At 40.8% G+C, this 25,000-nt stretch overlaps 1 protein-coding gene across 2 annotated transcripts in view; it reads right to left on the bottom strand.

The window, feature by feature from the left end:
• Window positions 1-25,000, bottom strand: part of LOC308094156 (contactin-associated protein-like 4) — a gene marked incomplete at its 5' end in the record, with an annotated part of 169,505 nt that overhangs the window by 139,431 nt on the left and 5,074 nt on the right. For both annotated transcript variants that reach the window (XM_080440642.1, XM_080440643.1), the window contains one exon: window positions 173-283. In XM_080440642.1, the coding sequence (XP_080296768.1) occupies window positions 173-283 (111 nt within the window). The remainder of the gene's footprint in view (window positions 1-172; window positions 284-25,000) is intronic.

Raw genomic sequence — 25,000 nt, 5'->3', positions numbered from 1 at the left:
TCATCAAGGCCATATCTAAAGGCCACTAACATATACCAAACCCAACATAGTAAAGGTTAGATGATGTAACACAGCTCAACCTAGAAATCCATCCATTTATAAATAAAAAACTGTCCCTCTCCCTCCAAGTCCAACAATAAACCATCATGAACTAGCAGAAAAAGTTCCTCACCTTCTCTCCTGTTGAGCTTAGCGAAGCCCGGCCCGTGGCTGTTGGACAACTGGGAGGAGCTTCTGAAGGAAGACGGAGGCAGATTGGACACCAGGGAGCTGTCACATGACTCTGTCAATCAATCACAAAGCAGAGGAGTGTTGAGTTTGCTGTAGGATGGCATTGGTTTCATGTACTGAAAATAACTGATCTACAAGCTCGTAGTGTCACTTCTTCAATGCGTTACAGAGCTTACAGTTGGGTTATTTTCAGTCCACGACGAATCCAGGCCATCGAATGACACAGTATAAACTAGAAAAAGTGTTCCTCCGAGCACAGGTCTCCGCCAGGTCAGGTAAGGTCAGGTAGGTTATTGTGGGCCAGCAATGTTCGGAATTCACCAATCAGGATGGAATATGAAAAATCAGACAGATCTGTCTTGATCACTTGACTATAGAGATAATGTGTACCAATTTGCATGATGTTTGGACAAAATGTGTAAGAGTAACATATATATATTTTTTAGCAAAGTTTGGCCTCCTGGTGGCGCTGTAATGTTAAAATAGTGGCATTTGTTCCTCAACTTAATGCGAATGTACGTGCACAGTTTCACCGCGATCGGACGCTGCGTTCATGATTTGCGGCATTTTGTTCAAAACGGGACACTCTTGCAAACTTTAGACGTCAATCTTAGCCAATCAGGATGGAATATGAAAATCAAACAGATCCGTCTTAATCACATGACTATAGAGATCATGTGTACTGATTTGCGTGAAAAAAATCTGTAGGAGTAAAATCAAAACATGTGTTTTGGGGCAGAGGTTGTGCTCTGAATTGTGCCAATTCTGATGGGTTACCCTTGTTCTGCGCCAGTCTAGGGGTGCCTAAGACACAACATGAAAAAGGTTCCTGCCTTCCCCAGGTCTCAAGTAGCCAGAAGGACAAAAAGGTTTAACTTAAGGTATTTATTTACAAAATGACGTAACAAAATGGTAATAACTATGAACAGAATGAACATAAATAGATGTAAAAAATATATAATAAATGATGATGACAAACAAACAAACCAAAAGAGAGCCCAGTTGAAATAAATGATCTTCCCTATCCAAAATAAAGGAACCAAAATACAATAACTTACCTCCCTAACAGAAACATGAATCAAATGAACAGTTATAAAGTAAAGAAAACTGAATCAAACGCATAAGCTACAGCATATCAAATAATTAACTGAAAAAAATAAGCTTGGGTGGTGGCCGGTTGGCAGAGGAGGAAGTGTGCCACTGGGTGGTTTGGGTCTCCTTATATAGAAAACCTCCTTGGTTGTTAGCCACTCAGGAGCTGGAAACCATGGAAGTTACCCCTCAGATCAGAGGCTGGCCTGAAAGTTACCCCTCCAATCATCTGGATGGAATGACAAAGCTACTGTAATCTGCATAAAAGCAGGCACCCACACAGACGCACACCCATACCTGACACATATACACCCTTCCAAGCTATATAACAAACCATAACAAAAATATAACAAAAGACGACCATGGTCAAAAGAAAAAAAAAATGCAAAAAGTCCAATGAGAACAAAATAAGGTGAGCGGTGAAAGATTTTGTACTGTAGACCCCATAAATCATCAGAAATTCCCAGTGGAATATATTTGTAGGGCGACAGGGAGCGACAATAAAAGGGTTAGAGTCGTAAAGGGTACTGTGTATTTCATTTTAATGACTTGACTCCATTATTGCTCTGTGCTAGGTTACTGTCAACGTGACTCTGAATCACAGCTTCTACAGAAGCGTGACTGTACAGTACGTGTCCCAGTTAAATGGTACTGTGTGGTTCTGTAACTTTGAGAAACATGACAAGCTTTTCCACTTGAGAAGGTTAAGATTATAGTCATCTGACTGTAAGTGTTACTTATGTGGACAGGGTCAACCAATATGCTACAAGCAACACAACTGAGAACTGTACTGACAACACACACACCTATGAACACAAATGCACACACACACACACACACACACACACACACACACACACACACACACACACACACACACACACACACACACACAGTTCAGACTGTGCTGTTGACAGCCATCCTCCAGCCTGTCTTCTCAGAGTGAAAACCTGTCAAAGTGTTCAGAATGACTAAGATGACAGAGCCTCATCATGAGTGCAAGAAAAATCCTTCCAAGTTTCAAAAATGTGAGGAATATAATGGAGAGTATTGTCTCCTAGTTTAACATGAACAGGTGAGTGGTATTAAATGGTATTCAAATACGTTATTGAATAACGTATTTTAATACGCAAGTAATATCTTACTGTAATATTATTACATGTAAGGGATTACAATTGTTGCTAGTTACTAATCCAAGTAACTGCATTACTGTTTAGCTTCCGTTGATTTTATATATCCTATATACATCATTCTGACTCAGCCATAAACAAACCACGGCCACGTCACTATGACAACATAAACAAACCACGGCCACATCACTATACAAGTAAGACGCGCGAACGCGGTAAGCGAACGCAAAAAAAGAAAAAAAAGAATGAAAAAAAATATTTTAAAAAAAGTAACCAATAAAAAAATTATTTAAAAAAATAATAATAATCTGCGTTAAAAGGAGCATCTTAGAAAAATACAAATTCACAAAAAAAAAACTTGGAATGTTTTTGAACAATTCAACAAAGTGTTTGAAGTGCCTGTTTCACCCACTTCCGGGGGGCGGAGCCAAAATCCGAGCCCGATGTATTTGTTCGTAGACCCCCACTTAGGGGGGGTAGAAAAAGTTTGGGAGCGATTCGGGCACTTTTCATTTAACATGGGGTTTCAATGGGGAGTTTTTAGGAGCCTTCTCCGGGGCGTGGCTTCCGGGGGAAGGGGCGGGCTTAAACGCAACCTTGACAGGTGTGTTCAGTTTTCAAAGACCTTTCATTTGATGTATGGTACGTCTAAATTGGACATTTACTTATCTCAGAGGAGCTGCACACAGGCAGTGCACACAGGCAGTGCACACGGAGACACAGAGACACAGAGACACAACCCAAGCAGGGTTACATAGTAAGCTCCACTTGGTCGGAGGCCGAATAACCATAAACAAACCACGTGTCAGTTCCATATATGGGCACAAAGGGACACAGGTAGACAGACAGAAACAGGCATATCCATATTTGGGCACAAAAGAGACACAGACAGACGGGTACAACGGGTAAAATCCCCCGACACTATGACACGTACATATTGGTCGGATTGGCAGTGCGACGTAGGTGTGAGGACTGCATAGTAAACCAGAGCCAGTAAACAAAATGGCCGCCACTGCCATGATCTATTCACTTGTTTCCTAGGCTGTGTGTTTTCCACTTCCTGTCGGATTTCATTGGATATCATTAGTCATCTGACCAGTTTCATTGGATTTCATTGGATCAAATCGACAGGAAGTGGAAAACACACAGGAAGTGGAAAGCCTAGGAAACAGGTGAATAGACGATGAAGTGACTAGAGTGTGAGCCGGGTTACTGGTTCATTTAAACACTTCAGCTCAGAAATAACCAGACCATTAATTATCCATTTACCATTTATTAACCATTTACCATACAGTATATGCAATGATATTGCATTCACGTTTGGCGGTGTGACTCTGCTCTTGTGATATTAAAGATTCCCTGTGTATGTCACAGATCTTCAATCACAAAACCCCAGAGCAGAGCATAAATACAGTTTTACATAAACATTGAACTTTCAATGCCTAATTAAACTACCACATATCATAGTACAATCCATAGAACCACAGTACAATACACAAAATCATAGTATAATCCATAGAACCACAGTACAATACACAGAATCAACCTATAACAATATGAACTAAATGCCACAGGGAGGAGGCCGGGGAGGTGGAGGGAATTTGAAAACCTACAGCTGTACAACCTGCAATGACAGCTAAGCATGTAGCATGAACAGAGAGCAGAAGCTGCTTAAATGACCCACCAGAGTTGCACTGTGGGTATGAGGGCGTGAGTGAGTTGGCTTGTAGAATGAGAATGACAAGAGGTTGAACGTACTGCCTTAAAGGAGTACAACTGGATAGGCTTGTAAGCGAATGGGGGGGGTCCGGGGAGTGTGAATGAAGAATATAAACATTCTGCCTTCCGTGTCTACATGAACTATCGTTACACTGAATTTCTTGATCTTGGAGAACATTCCAATAAGATGTACTCCGCTCTGACACATAGGTAATATAGCATGTTACACTTGGTTAATGTTGGTTAGTGGTGCAGGATGACATGGGTAACTGGATAGGATGAGTGGATTCTATTGTCCATTGATTTTTCTGATGAAAAGGTAAACCTCTTCAACTTAATTTAAAGTTATAAAAGCTTAAAAATGTCTTTTCTTTTTTTTCTGGCATGTTAATGCTTAAAGGAATTTTTAAGCATCTGAAGAAAGGAATGATTGAATATATAATTGGTGCATGAGAATGTTCAGGTGGATAAAAGATATTATATAAATGAATGCTGATCTGACATCCTATGCTAGACAGAACAGGCTCATTAAAAGGACGAACTGGCCATACTCGTTGGAGTCTTATTGGATTCATGAATAATATTCTGACATATTATTGAATAAATGTACTGCGTTCAGAAACCCTACAGATAAATGAATGATGCTGTGATATCCCATTGGATAACTGGATAGCAAAATGCCATGTTATTGGCTGATTGAATGGTGAGCTGATTGCCAGACAGAGTTGGCTCATTAAAGACTGTTGTCAGAGGAGACCTTTGCAGGCATCATGCACTTTATTGGTTATGGAGGTTGTAAAACAGGGGGCTGGATGGCAATAGAATACATAACACAAACTAATGAACTCTCTTTGTTGATTTTAATTGTCCTTTCAATCTCTCTCTCTCTCTCTCTCTCTCTCTCTCTCTCTCTCTCTCTCTCTCTCTCTCTCTCTCTCTCTCTCTCTCTCTCGAGAGAGAGAGAGAGAGAGAGAGAGAGAGAGAGAGAGAGAGAGAGAGAGAGATCTCTCTCTCTCTCTCTCTCTCTCTCTCGCTCGCACACGCGCTATTTCCCCCGCAGCTTCCTCGGGTCCTGACAGCTGCAAACCACAACTTACATAGCCTTGTCTAGGCAAACCAACCTGGCGGAGCACTCCGCAGACCAATCCTTTCTAGTTGACACTATTCATTCATTATTTTTGTATTATTTATTTATAAGTATAATAGCAGTAGTAGTAGTAGTATAGAAGTAGAAGGTTTGCTTTTTAGTTTTATTATTTGATGTTGAAATGATTTGATAAGAAGGAATAAATGATGTGACTACTTAGTATTCAAACCAAAGAGTGCTCCACTGTGATGCTTCATGGGAGTCATAGGTGTTAAAGATTATTGGTTAGTGTTACATAAGTTAAAGTTTACAGGGCAGGGCAATATCACTTGTTAAATTGTTCAATAGTATAATTTGGAGGTTAGTAGGTGTGATCACGTGGTGCGTAAATGACAAAGCACTTATTTTCTTTTGTTTGTTTATTTCTCACACTGTGCAGGGGGTTACAGGATATGCAGTTTTAGTTGTGTGGTTTTCTGTATATCTGACAAAATACAGAACAAGGAAAAAAGTTACCCACATGTAATCAAAGTAACATAAACATAATTCGATTATACTGCACATCAAAAATGAACGCAAACACTGCAGCCTCTGCTGCTGCTCTCTGCACCAGAACTGACACTCTGACAAACATTTGGTTTTAATCAACAGCAGGTGCACTAGATGACCAATCAACAGCTGTGCACTCAGCACACATCGAAGTGAAATCAAAGTGTCTATTTTAAAGGAAAAACAGAAACAATAATACTAAACTTTGTGGTTTGGGGAATCTTCTTAACATCACTTCACGCTGTCTTTTGGTAGACCTCTGACACTATCCTCATATGATATTTGAACACCACCATCTCTCTTGTTCTGGCTGGTGTCAGTGCGTGTACAGGCATGTGGCAGCAGGCAGACGCAGTCTAGACTGGGCGACTGGGCGTTGGATGGAATCTCTTGGTGTGAAAAGCAGTTGAATTAATATAGTCGAGAGAAACAGCTCTCAGTTGCCGCACACTGTAAAACCCTGAGGAGATAATGCGTGGTATTGTACTGTAAGTGCAAACACGGCTCGCCAAGGACGTACAATACAAGTGAGAGAAGAGCTAAAAGTTTGAACACATGCAAGCCTTGAGAGTTTTTTTATTATTATTATTCCTCAGTGTGGTTTTGACATTTAAAATGACTGGCTTTCCTGGCTGAGTGGGTAGTGGAGCACAAACACAAGCAGCTCAGAGGAAACAAAATTAGATGCAAATATGACATGGCAATAAAGCGACACAATTATCTTTTAAAACAAGGCTGATATTTCCCAGAAAATAAAAGCATCAACCTGTATGAATGAGACATCACCAAATTAATAGTTTGATGTGAAATATTTGCAGTGCATTTTTGGCTCGTTTATTCGTCACAGTCCTGGTGTGTAAAGACCTTTACTCTTACCTGTAGCCTACCTCTCCTGTGTTTCATTCTCACTGCTGTTATTTCTAGCCTAATCTTGTCTTATCTTATCCTAAACACTGGCTCTGGCAGTGTTGGCAGAGAGATCAGTGGAAAGTTAAAACTACTGAACCTTTCTCCCTGCTAGATTTTAACATATCTAAAATCAAGGCAATGTGTTTGTTTGTTAGTTTGTTTGTGGTTTGTACAGTCTATTTCAGATGCGGTTCAAAATGAATTTGGTACAGCCTCTTTTTGTTCAGGTTCATGGATACACACCCAAATTTAACTAACTAGGCCCATCTTCTGTCTAATCACTGTGTCTAATCACTTAAGTTTTTGAGTCGATAACTGACTAAGGCCTAGGCTACACGTACATGGATCTTTTTCTAAACGCACATTTTTGTGTGCGTTTGGGCCTTTCAGCCACACGCAAACGGTGTTTTTGGCCGCTAAAACGGATATTTTTGTAAACGGATAAATAAGTGAAGGTTTTCCAAAACATGCGTTTCAGTGGATCTGTGTGGACATGTAATCCGGAGATTTTGAGAAACGATTACGTCATCGCGCATTCGCACATGGTCATTATAATAATAAATAATATAATAATAAACACCAGACCGCTCATGGTCATTATAATAATAAATGAAGAGAGAGAGAGAGCAACACTTACAATCTATGAAACAAGGCACGCTCATCTATGGCAAAATAATGTCATAATTAATAATAAGACAGTGGTGGGAAAAGTAGCTCATTCACTGTGTGATGAAAACCCTCTTTCTCTGCGCCGAGTAGCACACACGGCACGGCACGCACACGGGTTGAATGTGGGGTCTGTCGTCCAAAAACACAATCGCCCCGGGTCAAAATCCAGCGACCATGGAGCGGCCGCGGGTGGCCCGCTCAAAGGGTGCGTGGGGCGGGGAGTTTTGGGACGATGGAAATAATTGATGAAGTAAAACTCATCTGTTTGCGTAGCCCTGAAACATGACTGTCATACCATGACAGTCATGGTGCTTAGAGTCCCTGCTTTATGGTGGTGTTCGATTTTTTTTTTACATTGCTAACTCTCACATGTACATAAACGTTCAGATTTCAAATATAAAGTGCTTACCCCTGAGCCACGGACGTTACAAGGCGATCCGGACCGCGATAAGTATCTCGTATCTCCCGTATTGTTCAATAAAAAGCATTTTAATCCGATCGCCGGCCATTTTCTCCAAATTTTCTCCGATGCTTTCAACCATGCGCCACTAATGGTTGGGGGGTGTATTGCACTCTGATACATTACCACAAAAAAGGAAAACAAGAAAAGAAAATGGCCGGCGATGGGATTAAAATGCTTTTTATTGAACAATACGGGAGATACGGGTACTTATCGCGGTCCGGATCACCTTGTAACATCCGTGGCTCAGGGGTAAGCACTTTATATTTGAAATCTGAACGTTTATGTACATGTGAGAGTTGGCAATGTAAAAAAAATTGAACACCACTATAAACCAAGGACTCAGTGTCATGTGAACCATGGCTACTGTTTGCGCTGCAGCTGCGCCCTAATAATGTTGTTTTCGTTTATGTTCACCTATGCTCAGTGGTGATGCTATTAAAATAATGCAGCTATTGCAGTATTGGGCCTTAACATGTGATTAAAAATATGTATAGGCTATATGTATTTGGCCCCTCATATATAAAATAAATGTAAATATAAAATCTGATATAAAATTGAAACTTGCAGCTGATCAATGCGTTTCTGCGTCTACGTGTGGACAGGGATTTTTTAAAATCTTTGTCATGTGGCCAGGGATTCTTTTTAAAAACGGAGGACTAAAATATCCGTTTAGTAAAAGATCCATATACGTGTAGCCTAGGCCTAAATGTGGGAGTGTGGAGGTGAGGAGGGCAATTGAAGAATGAGTTTAGATTCCATGATCATTAACAAGCAACTGTACAGTCTAGAGTTACAGTACTAGAGTCTTGATAATACCTTTAACACAATTTAACACAATTAATCCAGATAGGAAAGGAGAATGCAGGAGACAGATTCGGGGGCTGCACTGTGGAAAGTCTGGAAGAAACCTCCCAAGTTTAAAGTAACAATGTTCCACACTGCTCTAAAACAGTGACATTCGTTTCCTCGTCTTATCTGTCTCCTTAAGGGTAAACATCAAAGGAGTGAACACTAATGCGAAACTACTCCAACAGTGGCCGAGACTTTGTTGACATCCAACTAATGGAAGTTGGGTTCTCGGCCCATTTGATGTCCGTCAAATGAATCTTTAATCATTGCTTGTACAGCAGAATGAGATTTGGCAGGCAGCTATGTGCGAGTAAGAGAGAGATACAGGAGGTTAGAGTAGAGTAAGAGAGAGAAGAGGGGGCTAATAGTTTGAAAAAAGAGAATGAGGAGCTTTTGAGACAGAGAGAAAAGAGAAAGAGAGGATCACACTACTATCTCTCCTCTCCTCCCCTATTTATCTCCACTGTCCAGTTTCAAAATGTTTTTGCTAAAATCACAGAGTGCGCGCAGAGCCCCCACGATGCAGCTGGAGACCCTGAATACTAACAAGCTCTATCCGTACCATCAAGCAGACAAACAGAAAACACAAGGAAGGAGAATTCTCCATCTCTCCAAGTGTCCCAGGCATGCTAAAGAATTAAACCGTTCTCTTATTTACCATGAGGTCACGCAGCAGTGCTCAGGATAATGAGGCTCCAGATGAAGCTGCTTAGTTTGTGCTCTAGAGCACTAACAATCATTCTCAAGCAGAAAATAACTGTCAAAAAAGGTGCATCGCAAATTGATTAGGGTATTTTAGAGTTAATTATTTCACAAGGTAGTTTTGATGTGCTTTTTGGACAATAAAGCCTTGAGGTTTGTTGCAGCCTTAATTACTGGGGTTACACCATTATTTGAAAAAGACTCACTTACAGTACATAAACAAACTCTTAAATGGGAACAATGACAATGCACATCGACTTGAGAAGTATACTGTATGACATTTCAGTAGATTGTTTCATGTTTAGCATGCTTCAATTGGAAATATCTATTCTACAGATGAGAGAAAATAGCATGATTTATGCACCTAAAGACAACTAACTGGCAATATGGAAACAGAAAGAGACATTAATATTGTATTTGTATGTATTTTTGTATTATTGATTTATTTAAATGTTTTGCTTCTTTTTCTGAACTGACAATTTAACTGAAGTACGGAAGAACCAAGATGTTGACTGGCATAAAGAATGAAGCCCAGAGATGTGTTGCAAATCTCTTTGCTGTTACAGTAGCTGGAGGACAGAAAGAGAATATAATTTCAAAAAGGACTAGATTAACTAAAAATGTAAAAAGCTATACAAATCAGTTCAAGAAGAATCTAACTAACATAATTGATTAGTTATATTCTGTGTTTTGTATACTAATTATTTTGGCTTTGCTTTAATTGAATTGCTGATTTATCTAAGTAGAGCTATGTATTCTTCATAAGTGTATTGTCTGGTCTAGTTAACTGATTGATTTAAATGCAGTTTGTAACAGCCTGAAATACGCAATGAGTGAAACACAGAACTGTTCACTGGTCTATCTAAGAAATGAGTGACCTAATTACAAAGCAGGTCTCAGGTCTGGCTAGCTGAATGACTGAAGTCAGTGACTGAACTACAGATGTCAGTTGACTCACAGAGCCCTCTACTGTTCCAGCTAACTGAAGGTAAAGTCATGGTAGGGTCTTTCAAAAATACCAGATCTACAACCTCACAGCGTATCACATTGTGACACGTTGTCAGGAAATGTTGTGAGCAAGTAGATCAGCAATTTTTGCTTTTAGTCATACATGAAGGCACATAATTAACAGGACAGACTGCTTGTGGCCAGGGGTCATCAATGTGTAAATACGTGGCAAGACTTGTCTTTGTCTGTGTCCGCTGCAAATCTTTGATTTAAAACATAAAACGACTAGAGCCAGTATACAGTGGTTGACTTGCCAGTTTCCAGGTTTTCTTCAGAATTGGTAGGACACATATTTAATTAATGCAGAAATACCAGTGGTGTAAAGTAACAAGTACTTTGTTACAATACTTATATACTTTATTTGAGTTTGTAGCCTATTCATCACAACTTTCACTTTTACTTCGATACATTTAAAATATGAAAATTATTCTTTTACTCTTCTGTCATTGGACACCTTGTTACTCAAATCAAATCAGAATATAATTCCAACTCATTATCCAGATATTGGAAAATCCACACTGTTCATATTCACAACAGGCACTCTCATCAAGACAAGATGCCTGCTGTCCATTGTTGTATGCTGGTGATGTATAAAATAGGTTTAAAGTGGTTACACTGATTTTTTTGTTTGTTGCTGGGAACCCCCTGGAACCCCCTCAATGACCCCCGGGGGTTCCCAGACCCCACTTTGAGAACCACTGGCATAGGGTGTCAGTACACCCAGAAACGCCATTCAATTTTTTATTCCATGTCAATGAATGACCTGACTTAGTTAAACAGGATAAGAGCTGGGTTTTCAAACTGTCCTTTGACATTAACACTCTGATAAAGACACTGTCAGACAGGTATTCAAACCTTGTTAAACCAGGTACCAAACATGTGCCTAATGACCAGTGTTGGGTAGTAACGAATTAATAATAATATATTACTGTAATATTATTACTTTTCCCAGTAACGAGTAAAGTAAGGTATTATTCTGCCAAAACAGTAATATAATACCATATTACTCGGTCAAAGAAGGCCTCGTTACTCGTTACTGATGACGAGCGTCTTTTTTTTTGCTCATTCATTCATTTACTCTCTCTCCGTCTCTCGTAGAGGCAAGTTGTCGCATCATGCAAAAATAGAGTAGATCTACAAGCTATCAACCTACGTCAACAGAGATGCTTTTTAGCATGCAGATCAGTTCTTTTTAGCACAGCCTGCGCACAGTTATGACGTAGCGCATGACCCGTATGCGACTGCTGCGTCGTGTATTTCTCCGCCGTCTTATAACTTAAAAAAGCTCTCAAACTTCTGTTTTGAGGCACGGAATTGACTTATAAGATATCGTTCGGATAGAATTTAGTTGTTTAACTTCATATATATGGTCAATTAATCATGACAGAGCCTATTTAAAAATAAAATTTCAGAGAACCGGCAGGGGCAGGCAGTGACACGCACGTATCCGAATAAAGCAACCTATTTTCGGCATGGCCCTTTCAGAAGTCCCCACTTGTCTGGTGGTCGGGGAAACGAACTGCTGATGAGGAGAGGAAACAGTGTTTCTCTCCTCTCCTCTCCTCTTCTATCCTCTATATCATTGGTTCTCAAAGTGGGGTCCGGGGACCCCCAGGGGTCCTTGAGGGAGTTCCAGGGGGTCACCAGCAAAATGATAGATTAGGCACCAAATGGGTCTGTAACTCTGAGAGTGTACAAATGGAACCAAATGGATCCTAACGGGTCCATTTGGTTCCATTTGTACACTCTCAGAGTTAAATTGACATAGATTTTACAATATAAATTGCGGTCCAAGTGATAGAAATGCCATTAAATCGGGGGTCTGTAGCCCTAATGCATGTCAAACTGGGGGTCCTTGAAATTAAAATGGTTGAGAATCACTGCTAGAGCCGTAAAAAATCTTCTCTTTTGGGGGTCCCTGGCATATCTTTTGAAATGGGGATCTGCGGGCTAATAAGTGTCAATTTGGGGGTCCTTGACATGAAAATGTTTGAGAACCACTGCTCTATATCTCCTCTCCTCTCTCCTCCCCCCCTTGCACTTTGGCTAATTAATATTGACTGGTGTAAGATATGTTGAAAACATTTTCAAAAAGTTTACTTTATTGTTTCAGTTTTTGAGAGGCTGCAGCCAGTGTGTGCAGTTCAGATTGATGTTGTTCCTGTAAGGATAATTATTGTTCCAATTCTAAATAGGGAATTTGCAGCAGCAAAATACTTAAAAGGATAAAGACTGTTGACTGTTTTCTATTGTTCCATTAAATTGGATTCAGTTCTAAAACGCTAAAAACTGTACACGTCTTTTCTTTTGCGGGGGGCGCGGGGAAAGTAATATAAAGTAATACGTAATATATTACTCTTGATTCCAAGTAATAAGTAATATAATATTATTACTTTTCAAAGGAGTAATAAGTAATAAGTAACATATTACTCTCCTAAGTAATATAGCCCAACACTGCTAATGACTGGGCCTGGAAAAATCTGTCTGAGCCCGAGTTTTTTAAGCTTAGATTTTATAATGACCAGTGGATGATGTCAATATGACAATTCTTCTCGCTGTCTCTGATTGTCTTTAATGCTTTGAAAAGTTCAAAGCCACCAGTTCAAATTAGAAAGAAGAAGAAAGTGAAGCAGAAATTAGACATAAGTACAGAGATGGCCAGGGAAATAATAATTTAATAATTGTGAAACTGGGTTACATATTGTTCCATCTACGCCTTCCCTCTCAGCTTTCCTACTTAATATCTTAATAAAAATAAACAGAGCATGTGTTCTCCTCCATCGTGTCTACTGGACTAGTTAGTATACATTTAGGGCTGTGTTTCTGGTAATATCATTGACCACTCATTTTGTATGTCCGTGGCAAAAACATTGTTTGAGGAAAATGTCCATCACAAGCCGACAAGGCCTCTGGCTCAAGGCCAGATCATTGTGGCTCCTGTGTAAAGCCATGGTGGCCCGCCCTGGTGGCACACCTGAGCACATACTATACAACATAAATAAAGCTATAGTCTTTCCTGCAGCTGGCCTGCCTCTGCCTGTGTTCGAATCTGACTCGAGGCTCTTTGCTGCATGTCATCCCTTCTCTCTGCCGCCTTTTCTGTCTCACTGTCACTCTCAAAAATACAGCTGAAATGCGTAAAAGATCATGTAGAAAAATATATATGTCAGATAACGATCACACCAGATGCTGCTTCTGAACAGACTCTGTGTGATACATGTCCCCAAATAGCAGGCTTCTGACCTCGTAGTCAGTAACGAGCTGTCAGGAGCATCAGGTGGGTCCATGTATAGATTGGAAACACAGCAGGTCGTGTGGAGAGACAATCACAGGTCTTTTCTTTCTGTCTCTTGAGGAGATAAACACCTATCATGGTTTCCAGTGTTCTGTCATGTGAGACGTGACATATATAATACTTATACTAATAAATGTGTAGAAAGAATCGAAAATTGTCCGTTAAAAGTCGAAGAGAAACGATTTCTCGTGTTTGCTCGCTTCACCACAACGTGTTGTGTTGTGTTGTGTTGTGTTGTGTTGTGTTGTGTTGTGTTGTGTTGTGTTGTGTTGTGTTGTGTTGTGTTGTGTTGTGTTGTGTTGTGTTGTGTTGTGCGTACGTGTGTGCGTGAGACCGGGTCACTGAGAGTGAATGGCAGAGAATCTGGTTCCACCATAAGAGCTGTGAGATATACATACATCTATATATACTGTACTGTATATATCTTACATATATAGATAGATAGATAGATAGATATATACAATATCAATAATAGTAATTTATCTCACTTGACAAGTAAAATAGCAAAGAACAGCAAGGGTAATGTAAAATTGCACAAATATGCACACATGCATATCTCCCTCATTATGTAAGCCACTCTCAACTGCCCTGTCTTTGAAATAATTTGTAAACATTCCACATTAGCATCATGCGTTTCTTTTAGTCAAGCCGCGTAACAGCAGGAATGTGTGCGTGGGAGAGGAGCAGAAGCAGAGCCAACCCAACGGAAACGATCAAAAGGACAATGTAGTGTAACCCGGCAGCATTTTAAACCTCTTCATCCTGGATCTGTCACCGCAACACGCACGCAGACGGAGGGCTGAGACAAGCTGCCAACAGCCAGAGTCTTTTCACTTGATTTAAGTTCAAACACTGCTGAAATGAGAGGCAAAAACTGGGAAGAGTCAGTGTGAATAATTAGCTTTATAATGTCTGGCTTATGCAGATTTTGAAGGAATGCTGCAGGCTACAGTGTTTCCAGCAACAGTTCTTGGGGGAGATTTGAATTGTACAGTATAGAGGTTCGGGCGACCTACGGGCGCCTGGCCCCCTAGCCGCGCACGGGGCTCTAGCGAGGGCTCGCTTATTTTGGGGTTCCAAAATAGTGGGATAAAAATCCCCCCCCGCCCCAAAAAAAAAAAAAAGTAACTAAAACATATTTTTTTTAAATACATGGGGGACCCCCTGGGAGTCTTGGGACCCCCGCGAAACATCGTGGACCCCCGTGAAACATCGCGGACCCCTTCGGCTGTTTTTTTTTTTCATGAAGGTGGTTGCTTGTTTCTGGCGCACATCTGGCAACACTGACCTGTCTGCTTGTCTGCCCCCCAACGTGGCAACCCAGACTGCAGAGTCGGTGTGGTTGTTAGCGGCTGCGTTGAGACACTACACACACACACACACACAGTGCAAGGGGCAACACGGTCGCGCGCAGGATAGAAGCAGCAAGCAGCTATGATTAGCTCTGTGTTTTTTCATGAAGCTGCCCACGCATGCGCAGTTTCCAAACGGACGAACAAATTGCAACCTAACTGCGACCTAACTGCAGAGGCACTCCGCGCATGGGCAGTTCTGCCAATTGTATTATAGGATGTATGGTGTTCAATAACTAAGTTAATGGTTTGGATATCATTGGCTCTATAGTCTCAGTAATACTGCCGTATATATGTACTTACACAAACACAATGTGAACAACATTGCTCACATACTCTCTCTGTGTGTATGTGTGTATGTGTGTGTGTGTGTGTGTGTGTGTGTGTGTGTGTGTGTGTGTGTGTGTGTGTGTGTGTGTGTGTGTGTGTGTGTGTGTGCGTGCGTGCGTGCGTGCGTGCGTGCGTGCGTGCGTGCGTGCGTGCGTGCGTGCGTGCGTGCGCGTGTGTGTGTGTGTGTGTGTGTGTGTGTGTCTGTGTGTGTGTGTGTGTGTGCGTGCGTGCGTGCGTGCGTGCGTGCGTGCGTGCGTGCGTGCGTGCGTGCGTGCGTGCGTGCGTGCGTGCGTGCGTGCGTGCGTGCGTGCGTGTGTGTGTGTGCGCGTGTGCGCGTGTGTGCTTGGTTTTTACAACTGCTAAACTTTTAAACACACAGTTAGGGATCCTGACACTCATGGAACAAAACCTCAGCCCAGATGTGCACAACCGTAAGCACATTCTCAGACTAAAATGGTTTCCTTACATGTAAACTCAGCAATCACTATAAAAGGGCAACAGGTAAGTGTGCCTGTCCTCCACCACCACCATGCCAACTTTGATCTTTACAACATGGCCCACATACTCGCATTTTTAGACAGACTACAGATCAATGGCCCCGATTCATAACGAGGGTCGTAAATATGGGGTAAATAAAGTTCGTAAAGGCCGGTCGTATTTTGGTGGTCACAAACGGACGTGCAATTCCCAAAGGGGTTCGTATATCCCAGAGACGTGCGTATGACCAGGTGTAGGAGCTGATTAATCTCTAAATCTGCATCCAACAGCATCCAACTTTAACGTCACTTTACGGCACAGTGTTGCCATGTCCGCTTATTATAAGCGAATTTGCGCTTATTTTTCTGTAAAGTTGCTTGTAAATATTGGTAACAGTGGGGTGCGGTTTTTTGGGCTTGTTTCTAAAGTGTAGTTGGTTATTTGGGCTTGCTTCACAATTGTTCAATTGTTTTAACCGGTGGTTCTCAAATATTTTTATGTCATGGACCCCCAAGTTAATATGTAGGCTAATGTATCCCTATAAGCCCCATCTGAAAATGTTTTGTGCCAGCTGGAGGAAGATTTGTGTTGTTAGAATGTTTAAAAAATCTTCCAAATATTCCACATTTTATTACAAGATTGTTTTTAAATATAGCAGATCTACAAGCTCACAACGGTTTAATTAAAGTGCTTATAATGGCCTAAGTGCCAGTTGCTTCTTTTGGGCTTATTTTCATAGACCTGGTTGCTTATTTCTCTCACAAAATCTGGCAACACCGGAGTTGCAGAAGTTTAACTTCTCGTCCAAACTTACAGCTGTCGGCCGCATTGCCTTGACACTGACAGAGAACTTGAACACATCATTCTGATCTGTCTGGAAGCGAGTCCCACTATTGCACGATGGATCAGCTGAACGTAATGTGTAATGTTTACAAGGTTTAGCCCCGCCAGCAAATAATAGACTAATAACCTGGGAAGGATATAACATTGAGCTTATTGATTACTTATTGATTAAATGTGTTAATTTTTGATTAATATATCACTGTCCTACGTCTGAATGGGGAATGGATCTTCTGGACACAGCTTTCATCACTATAGTTTCCTCATCAGATGGTAACATTTATTAGGCTGATGTGGCGTTCATGTGATCAATATACAGTAGAGTAGCCTACAGTAGGCTATTAGCCTACAAATTAATACCGCGGCACGGACACTGGTGCGTCAGTCCCTCCGCAGTTTCATTAAGGCATGATAGCCTATTTTCATTATTACGTGACACTTTGGCTGAGATGGCCCGCTGGCAAACACACTAATAATTCAGCTCAAAATGCAACTGATAGCCTAGAAAATAAATAAAAAGCGGTGGAATCTACATCATGTCTATATTATGCATAGGCTACAAGCATACATCGTTTGACATTTTTATTTTTATTTTTTATATATATGTGTTGACAAATGTTGGGCACATATATATTTTATTTGAGGTTTGCCACTGTTGTAATTGATTTTGGCATGAAGAATAAAGCATTCTAAAGACAAACGCACATTTCAGCCCTGGTAAGACAGCCTCGGGGCTGACCTGAGAAGGTGCGCACCTGACGCACAAAACACAGACCAAAAAACTTTTATGAATCCGACTGCAGGTGTAGGATTTGTCCTTAAATGCCGGTACGTACAAAATATGGTCATAAATCCCTTTATGAATCGGGGCCATGGTCACTGCAGATAAAGACCAAATGGAGGCAGATTACGGTAGATACATTGTCATCTGGGAGAATGCATCTTTCCACCGATCTGATGCGCCAAAGCTGGTTTCATCAGCATTCACAATTTTCACTTCAATACATCCCAGCATACTCTCACCTCCTTAACCCCATTGAGGAGATTCTTTTTTTTTTCTTCCCCAACACAGCGGTGGAAGATTTACGATCTCCAGCCCCATGTCAGGATACCCCTCATTCAAGCCATGGAGGAGGCCTGTGACCAAATTGATGCAGGGTCTGTGCAAGGATGTATTATCCATTCACAATGAGAGAGGATATAGCCTGTATTGTTGACGAAAAGCTAGGCGAGCAGATAGGGCTGTACCAAAACTCAGAACTGAAATAGTCAAATCAGAGTCGGGATTTTAATGCAAATATTCAACTATTTGTTTTATATAGGCCTACAGTATGTCTATAAGACTTTCTGACTTAATAGTACATTTGCATTTGTGAGCTTGTAGATCTTTTCTTGTTTGTTTTACTATTTCTATAAATGTCTTTAAAATAATAATATAAAAGGAACGGTTTTGGACATACAAGGCTTCCACCCGACAGCAACGATATCATAGAAGCCCATCTCCCACAGTAAATTACCTGCACATGTGTGTGTTTGTGTGTGTGTGTGTGTGTGTGTGTGTGTGTGTGTGTGTGTGTGTGTGTGTGTGTGTGTGTGTGTGTGTGTGTGTGTGTGTGTGTGTGTGTGTGTGTGTGTGCACACACGTGCGTGCATTTGTGAACACTGATTTAACTATTAAAAGATAACATTTGAACAAGTTGTGACAACCATTCAGCTATCTATCAATTATCCAGTAGAAGTAATTATAGTTCCTCAACTTTTAACATGACAATGAAGGCGATGTCTCACGGCATTACTTTTGGTGTTTTTCTCCTCAGAAATTCCTGTATCAGGTTTTCAGTTTTCACCCATGGTATGCGTTATACCGGTAAGTGTACAGTAATACTGTATTTCCATGCAAAACCGGGCTATAAGATTTGATTAGATGAGGCCTTTTTCTTATTCTATGCAGTAAAATCCTCTGTGTTAATTTAACTGACAATGTTAAAATGGAACCAAATGGACCTGTAAGGGTACAATTTTAAACTCTGAAAATAACATTGGCCCCGATTCACTAAGAAATGTACGACCATATTTTGATCTTACCGGCATTTAAGACAACATTTTGCATGAAGAAAATTGTCTTAAATGCCGGTAAGATCAAAATATGGTCGTACATTTCTTAGTGAATCGGGGCCATTGAGGATTTTATTGCGTACTGCAGAACCACAGGAGCCGTACAGGCCAGTTGATGGTCATAATGCGTCAGTAAGTTCTTGTTGGGTTCAGACCTTGTGGACACCCAGGCCATATATAACTTTTATTTAACCAGAAAGTCACATTGAGATTGAAAACCTATTTTACAAGTGAGACCTAGAAGGCCATCGAAAAGGGTTGCTCATTTTCATGACCATTAAACCATCCAGGGACCCTTCAGTGACCAGTTATTGTTATTGTGTGTGTGTGTGTGTGTGTGTGTGTGTGTGTGTGTGTGTGTGTGTGTGTGTGTGTGTGTGTGTGTGTGTGTGTGTGTGTGTGTGTGTGTGTGTGTGTGTGTGTGTGTGATGCAGCAATCAGGAGGGTACGGTTGCTTTTCTGTACAGCACTACTCCCTGAGGGGATGTTAAAAGATAAGCACTCCTTAAGAAGTTCTCTACAGATAATTGCATGTCCTCCATCTTGTCTCCTCACACTCTCGACGCAAGTTGTTGGAAGAGTTAAGTGTTGAACCGGGGTGTTCTGTAATAGGTGAAATAGGCAGTTATTTATTATCCACGCCAGGCTGGAACGGCCGAAGGCGAGGGATTATGTTTTCGCTTGTGAGTCTGTCTGTCTGTCTGTCTGTCTGTCAGAGCCGTCCGTCTGTCCGTCCATCTGTGAACAGCTCATCTCAGGCACCGCTGGACCGATCGCTGTGAAACTTTGCACGCACACTCCCGGGAGACTAAGGAAGAACCTCTACCCCCACTATAAGTCAGATTTGTATTTACATTTTCTCCCAAATGTAGTTAATATCCCTGCCAGGCAGATTTAGTCAAAATCTGCAGGACTTGGACACCCACAATGTGATAAAGTATTGATCTGTCAGATTGCCTACGATTGGCTTACAAAGTTTGCAGGGGTGGCCTCCAAATCAAAATTAAGGCACAGAATTGTTACATACCAATGTTTTTCAACATTTATAATATTGTAAAGCAAGAGAGAGAGAACAACCAGGTGCTCAATGGAGATAAAGTGGAGTTAAAAAAACTAAAAAGGTGCTTCTAGGATCAGCGGGAACCAAAACTTGAAAAAGAGGAGAGATCCGAGCACTCAAAAAATATATCGTAGGAGAGGGCGTAAAATCAAGGTACTTTAATCATGTTTTCAAAAGGTTTTAAAAGACCAACATGTTTCGACCGACTGCTCTTCATCAGGGCAAGTAGAATTTATTATATTGTGTAGGATTGTTGGGCCAAGTCAGCTTGCTGGTCCCAAATCTATGAACCAGCACTTTTCTGAAATGTCACTGTTTGGTAAAAGCCCACTATCTCAGGTCAAGGTATTGTCTCTCTGTACGCTGCTAATGCATTTCATAGTAATCCGTTTAGAGTTATTGGTTTGTTTGGTGTGCAGGGACAGAGAGGTTTATAGTGCTGCTCTGAGATATGACATTGTCTATATAGAAAACCTCCAGCAGCTACACTTAAAAGTCCCCTAGGACCCAAAACAGTAACCTCCGTAGTGCCAGGCACCAGGTGCCCTAATGGCTGCACTCCACTGCAACCTGCTCCGTGTAGAAGAATGCAACAATACCGTCTGCTTTTTGAGTGTGTGGGCATGTACTGTATAACCCCCCCACCCCAATACACACATAAACATAAATACACAATTACATACATATACCGTATTGTTCCACGATACCATAGCTATAAATAACAACGTGTTCTTCCTCAACTCACCCACTTAAGTGAGGGTTTACGACCCCCATGCTGCACCAACCAGCCAATAAGACACCACTGTTGAATGTTTAATAAGAGTCCATAAACATCAGCTCACACCTATTTAATGGTCCCTATTAACTCCTAATTACCTTCAGTCCTGAAGGAGATGAGATCTGGACATCAGGGGTTTACAATGCTGAAATATGACTAATATAAAGCTGGGAACCTGTAGAAGAAGCTACAGTACATTCAGACCCACAAGCACCAACCTTGCTATACCAGCAAACAAAACTGCCTTTAATGGCTACAATCTGTACGTTTTATGTCTCTCCTGACAGACAGAGATAATTGCAACGGTGTCCAAGACTCTGAGCTACAGTATAGATGGTGCCAGATCTAGTGTTCAATTTGTCTGCTTCAAATAACTTTTTTGCTATTGTCAACCAGTACTGTAGGTGTCCTACCCGACACTAGGATTGAAACAGTGACCACCTCCAACCACTGCAGATGCTAGTTATATTGTATTAATATAACAGTTTATTAATTTTGCACTTATCTTACACGTACAATTAGTAATGCATCCTTTATTTATCTGTTTGCCTCGTTACAGCACACCAGTTATGCAATTGTCTCCAAACTTTGCACAAATATAAGTCATGGGTTGGGACATTGAATAGGCCAGCTTTCATGCTTTTAAAGGTAGTGTAAGTGATTTGCAAAGTTTCAAATAATTGCAAAATGGGTCTATGTTCTGATAGTGCTCGTTACTATAGAGTGTCCTGTCCATATAAAGAGTCTCCATGTCTCTCCAGCTCTTTATAAAACAGAAAATGTATTTTGTAGTTTTTTTTTTTTTTTTTGTAGTTTCATTTCCAATTTTATCCAACCAGGACAGAGAACTCAATCAGGATATAGATTAAACAAGTGAAATTGGAAGTGATGACACTAAGAAATGAGCAGACAAAATTTTAACTGGAACACTATACAAATTAAGCTTAAAAATGGGTACTTTCTCCTGATTGGCTGAGATTCTGACACCTACCGAAAAATGTATTTTCTGTTTATTAAAGAGCTGGAGAGACAGGGAGACATCTGTTACTGAACAAACACTCTATAGCAATGATTACTATCAGAATATAGTATTTTAACCTTTTAACAAAATACTTTTTGTTTTAACCAAAAAATATCACTTACCCTACCTTTAAGTGTTGTAATTATTTAAAAATGTTGATTCAAACTGAAAAATTTTCCTTGATTTTGCCCAACTGTGCATGACCAGTTAACGACCAGTAGGTAGCAGTAATACAACACTAAAGGTCATTACACACCGGCGATTATGCGAATATACGCAAAATTCGGACTCGTTCCGAATAATTAAAAGACGTTTTCGTTTTGCTTTTTCGCTTTTTCGCTCCGTGGAAGCTTGCATTGACTTTATAAGGTTTTTTAAAAAACGTATTATTCGCATGAAAAAATCGCCCCCCGGTGTCTAAGGAGCTTTAGGATGCAAGCTGATGTTAAAAAACAAAAAGAAGAAGAAGGAGCAGCAGCAGAAGAAGAAGCGTACACCCTTGCACGCTCACTGCTGTTATTTTCTGAGACGCGCACACCCATGCACGTGCACATGAGTCACGGACAGAGAAGCACATTGGTGTTTTATAAATGGACATTGGAAGTCACTTTCAAACACTGCTACTGTATATCGCATTTTCACTTTTTGACACGTGAGCGCTACAGAAACAGCAACACGTTCAACATCTTGCGTGTGTGTGTACGTGCACACATGCACTGTGCGTGGACACAGCATAACTACAAAGAATGTGACAAGAGGAAAACTTTGTCAACAGCAATAACAACTAAATACAGCATATTATTTCAAAGTGTGTGTGTGCGTGCATGCACACACTGTGCATGCGTGCATGTGGTAGCAGTAGCACTGTGGATCCACACTCACGCAACCCCATCCCCACAGTGAACTAATGGACGGCTACATGTTTCGCATTGTTTTCTTTAAATTTCTCGTAATCTGTGTATCGCTCTCTCACGTGGAAGTGCATCTGTGACCCCTTCCTAGCAGGTTTCAGCACGTTAGTTTCTGCAGAGATGGCTAGACTGCGTGAAACGAGCATAAATGACAGGCGGGGATCAAACATGTTGTGGCCACCAGAGCTTGTGTGACTGTGACATACACAGAAGAGCTGCCTGCAGCAACCTCTTCTACAGTACACATCACTTTTAATATCCAACAGCGTTAGTGTGAAAAATAAATCAATGGGCATTATTGTACAGTACTACTAATAGGCTGTATTTTGGTTGTAAACAAACTATTCACAAAATAAACATAAACAGTAAGCACACACACACACACACACACACACACACACACACACACACACACACACGCACACGCACACGCACACGCACATACACACACACAGTCAGAGTGGAGCTGTCCATGGTGCTGAGTAGTGCTGGACAGGTGAGCTCTGTCCATGGTTCTAAACCACATGAACTATGAGCTGTCCATGGTGCTGAGTAGTGCTGGACAGGTGAGCTCTGTCCATGGTTTTGAACCACAAAACTGTGACCATAGAGTTAAAAGTAATAGAGAGAGGTAACGAAAAAACCCGCCGATTCACTTGTATGGCGCATACTAGCGTCGTCTTGTATGCGCAGTAGTGTAACCTCTGTGCGCAACCCTGTGTGTAAGCGTGTGCGCAAGCTTGTGAGTCGAGCCCATTGGTCGAAACCATTTTCGCTCGTTCATTTGTCTGGCCCAAGACGAAATAAGCTACCGTACCTATGATTGGCCACCATGTCCAATGCGCTTCACTGCTCCTCTCGGTTCTGGGGGCTTGGCTGTGACCTGTCCATGGCACTGAGTAGTTCTGTACAGGTGAGCTCTCTCCATGGTTCTAAACCATACAGCTCCCTTATCCATGGAACAAATCATTGTTTGTGTCTCTTGGTATGACATAAAAAAAACTTTTTTGCCCTTTTTTCCAATCCTCATTTCAACATTTAATGTTGTAGTAGTAAATACAGGGTAGACTGAAAATCTAAAATAGATTTTCAATCCAACTTTAACGCTATTAGCCGAATCGACTTTTGAAGAGATATATTTAAACAGATACTATACATACAGCACATACAGGTAAACCCTGTTCTAGAGGGTATTGTCAATGCTAGCTAGAATGTCCTGTAGTTATTGGTAAGTCAGAAAAAAAACATGCTAGAGGAAATTATCTGGGACACTTCTCTCATGATGACAGCTAATTAGTTGGCAGAAGATAATATGTAGGATTGTAGCTTTAATAAGAGTCTGTTAGCATCAACTCATATCACATAATGTAATATGCTTGTAACACTGCTGGCTGCTTCCTATGAAGCTGTTCTGTTTTATTATTGATATATGCAATTTAAATGTAAATTAATGCTATGTAATGCTGTACATACTGTGTAGCTTAACACAATATTAATTTAGTTGAACAACATAAACCCTAGCATCCCTATTCTGGGCATTTAATAAGTGAATATTCAGCAACAATAGGTGAACATTTGGCAAAAATCGCAGAGCTACAAGCTCACAATGCTGTGACCTCTATACCTTCAATAGTAGAAAACCTGCTCCCACTTGACCACAATGCTAACATTGTGTGAGGGCTGAGATTAAAATGCTAATGCCAACATAGTGTAAAGGTTGATCATAAAATCTCAATGCTAATTTAGGGCTGGTGTCACATACAGAGCAAACATGGGCGCTAATGGGAAGGCAGAGGGTGACACAGTGGTTTGCAGTGTAGGGAGTTAAAGTATATTATTCAAAAATGATCTGATGTAAATTTCTTGTGGGAACAGAGAAAGAGAGTGGACCATGGAGGCGGGACAGAGTGGATCCCTACAGGACTTTGTGAAAAGTTGGCCCCTCAAACTCACAGACTCAGAACTTTTGAGTTGACATTAATATTCAAATCCATGCAGCCGGGCAAGGCCAAATAGTCTGGAGGCCGTGAGGCAGTGTGTCTAGAAGGTGCGTTAAACACACAATGCATTATGCACAGACAGAAACCTGTCAGACAGAAACCTTTTATCTTCATATTGCATATTCTTATGTTTTTTTCATAAAGGATTCCTTCGTTGCATAAAATAGTCGATCTACAAGCTCACAACGCGTCACATTAACGCTTTGTGAGCTTGTAGACCGACTATTTACTATTTAATTTTTGAAACATTTTGAAATCTTTTGCCTGTAAAGACATGCCCAAAATAGGGATGCCAGGTTGATAGTGGTAAGTCTGTCTAATATGAACTTATGACTAAATAATAACTACACTGGTTCCACTGGAACACAGGGTCTTTTTTCCATGTCCTGGAAAGTAACGGTTTTGGACATGTT

Source organism: Gymnoscopelus braueri (genome assembly GCF_963280865.1).
Source record: "Gymnoscopelus braueri genome assembly, chromosome: 10".
Taxonomy (NCBI): domain Eukaryota; kingdom Metazoa; phylum Chordata; class Actinopteri; order Myctophiformes; family Myctophidae; genus Gymnoscopelus; species Gymnoscopelus braueri.
The sequence above is the reverse complement of the archived record's forward strand: the minus strand, read 5'-3'. Positions and strand labels throughout refer to the sequence as shown.